The sequence below is a fragment of the Orycteropus afer genome, unplaced genomic scaffold, assembly GCF_000298275.1.
Source record: "Orycteropus afer afer isolate SDZICR_OR568_19922 unplaced genomic scaffold, OryAfe1.0 scaffold01111, whole genome shotgun sequence".
In the NCBI taxonomy this organism is placed as follows: Eukaryota; Metazoa; Chordata; class Mammalia; order Tubulidentata; family Orycteropodidae; genus Orycteropus; species Orycteropus afer.
The window spans coordinates 58579-61744 of NW_006922698.1; the positions used below are offsets into that span (position 1 = coordinate 58579).

A 3166-nucleotide genomic window follows, 5' to 3' on the forward strand; every position below is an offset into this window, starting at 1 on the left:
ACACCAATGGAAACAGCAGTCAGGATATCAGACATCATACAGCATTGGGCAAATCTGCTGCAAAGGACCTCTTTCAAGTGCTGAAGAGCAAAGATGTTTCCTTGAAGACTAAAGTGCGCTTGACACAAGCCATGGTATTTTCAGTCGTCTCATATGCACATGAGAGCTGGACAATGAATAAGACCGAAGAAGAGTCAGTGCTTTTGAGTTGTGGTGCTAGTGAAGAATGCTGAAAGTCCCCTGGACTGCTAAAAGAACTAACAAATCCAGCCTGGAAGAAGTACAGCTGGAATGCTCCTTGGAAGCGGGAATGGCCAGACTTTGTCTCACCTACTTTAGTCATGTTGTAAGAAGGGACCTTTCCCTGGAGGATATGCTTGGCAAAGTGGAGGAACAATGAGAAAGGGGGAGGCCCTCAACGAGATGGACTGACACAGTGGCTGCAATGATGGGCTCACATGTAGCAAGGATCATAGGACTGGCACAGGACCGGGCAGTGTTTGGTTCTGCTGTACATGAGGTCGCTGTGAGTCGGAGATGACCTAACAACAGCAACACTGTTTCAACAGTTCCTACACGTGCAGCTCAGTGGCACTGACTACATTTTTCAAGTCCTGCAGCCATTCTCATCATCTGTCCCCACGTTGTTCCACCCCCATCAACTTACACTCACTGCCCCTACGCTTCTCATCTAACTTTCAAGTTGTCATTGTCAATTTCACATGGATAATTCTGTGAAAGAGCACAATGCTCAAAGTAGATGTATTTACTAAAATAAAATGTATTTTGGTTCAAAAACGACTTCTGGGGCTAGTTATGGTTTAAAGTGTAAAGATGATTTCAGGGCAGCAGTTTCAGGAGTCCATCCAGCCTCAGTGGCTCCAGAGAGTCAGACTTGGCCCACTTTTTACCTCCCATGATTGGGAAGGACAGTTTGTCGTTCTGACATGGGACTGGATTGTCCTTTTCCCAGGAGGCTGATGCCGACCTTTCCTTCCTCTGACAGATCCTGGACTCGGAGCTCTTTGAGCTGATGCATCAGAACGGGGACTACACCCACTTCTACTTCTGCTACCGCTGGTTCCTGCTGGACTTCAAGCGAGGTACAGATTTCTTCATGAGGCCTCATACCCAGAGTCTTTGTAGCAGAATCTAAGGGGGAAAAGATACCATAGAGGTGAGGCCCATTTATTGAGTTCTGACTGTTGGCTCACCTAATTTATCTTGCAGTGACATTGTGAGTCCCATTTTATGGGTGAGGAAACTGAGGCTCGAAAGAATTCAGTTGAGAGGTAGGAATGGTAGAGCCCAAATCTGAGCTCTCTTCTGTCTTCCTCCAAATCCAGGTTGCCTTCTATTCTGTTATGCTGCTCATAGAGACCAAGACTGTAAAGCCCATGGAGCAGTGATTAGTTAGTACGTGTTTTATAATGACTCAGAGATGATGTGTAACATAGTACATTGCTATTGTACAAATTTTGGGTAATGCTAATGCAACTAATTAGGCGTTCTAGTGGTGGAGTGGTTAAGGCGTTTGGCTGCTAACCAAAAGGTCAGTGGTTTGAACCCACCAGCCACTGAGCAGAAGAAAGATGAGGCAGTCTGCTTCCCTAAAGAAGCCTTGGTAACCCAATGGGGGTCGTTATGAGTCAGAACTGACTCACTGGCAGTGAGTTTGGTTTTTTGGTTGGAATGCAGATAGTTATGGAGGTGTTTACCAAGTGTCCAGCACCGCACTGAGCTGCTTTTGTGTATCATCTCTTCAGTCTTTGCCTAAAATCAGCATCACCTCGTGTACAGATGGGGAAAGAGAGACTCATGGAAGGGAAATAACTAGCCCAAGGTTATCTCCATACTAAGTGATGTAGCCAGGATTCAGACCCAGTTGACACCAGAAGCCTTGCTGTCAACCACTTCTCTGTTCTGTCTCTTTGCTGGATTCAGAGGCAGAGCAGGAGAAAGGGGAGATACCCCCACAGGTGTCAATAAAGATCGAAGGTGCAAAGGGTGAAGGACACTGCTCATGTGCAGGGCAGTGACATGTCAGTGTAAATCAAACCTGCACATGCTCAGTTTTTGCACTCACAGAGCTACAAGGAACTACCAACCATCTGATTTGCATAGCCCATTTTAAAGATGGGGACAGTCAAGGCTTCTGATTGTCAAATACAGATTCCAGGTCTCCTTCCTCCCGGCCTGAGCGCTGCTACACCAGGGCTGGGGTTTCCTTAGAGGGAGGGCTGCACCATGAGCTCTGTCACTGAACTCTCTCCCTATGCATGTCCCATGTTGGTGTCTTGGCAGAACTCATCTATGATGACGTCTTCTCAGTGTGGGAGACCATCTGGGCAGCCAAACACGTCTCATCCACCCACTACGTCCTGTTCATCGCCCTGGCTCTGGTAGAGGTCTACCGTGACATCATCTTGGAGAACAACATGGATTTCACAGACATTATCAAATTCTTTAATGGTACCTTCATGACTAGTGTCTCATCTGAGGGGCATGGACTTCCAGGCGGGACCCCTTTCCTAGGACTCAGGGGACAATTGGGATTTGCTGAGACTGATGCATGGTGAGAGGACGGAGGGCATCTCTGTCCGCTTCTTGTGCCTTTTTCCAAATGGATAAGTTGAAATCCCCTTATCATGCTGACGATGTGTTTTTCTTGGGGACCTGGCAGAGAGGGCCTAGGCATTGCAATCAGATTCAGGCACAAAGCCTGGCTCTGCCACTGACCACCTGAGCCAATGACCACATCACTTCCCCTCTCTGAACATACTCTCTCTAAGCATCTCCTTCTTCACCTGTGAAATGGGGTGAGAATGTCAGTTTCAGAGGGTTGACCTGGACAGGAAGAGCAGGCACATGAAGGCAGTTGAAGAGGCATGAAAAAGGTACAGCCTTTGAAATCAGACAGACGTGTATTCTAATCCCAGTTTTGCTGCTTGGGAGCTGTATGAATTTAGGCAAGTGACTTTACATCTCTGGGCCTCAGCTTTCTTGGGGATAAAATGGTACTACCGGTACTTCCCTCTCAGAGCAGCTACAGAGATTAATCATACAACATGGATAAATCTCATCACATGGAACCTGGCCCTAGGAAGGGCCCAATAAATGGAAGCTATTGCTATTGTAGGAACCCTCGTGATGCAGTGGTTAAAGT

At 47.2% G+C, this 3166-nt stretch overlaps 1 protein-coding gene across 1 annotated transcript in view; it reads left to right on the forward strand.

Annotated features, from left to right (window-relative positions):
* Positions 1-3166, forward strand: part of LOC103212805 (small G protein signaling modulator 1-like) — a gene marked incomplete at its 5' end in the record, with an annotated part of 72773 nt that overhangs the window by 51344 nt on the left and 18263 nt on the right. Inside the window, 2 exon segments of the mRNA XM_007958741.1 lie at positions 888-1103; positions 2305-2472. Of these exon segments, the coding sequence (XP_007956932.1) occupies positions 888-1103; positions 2305-2472 (384 nt within the window).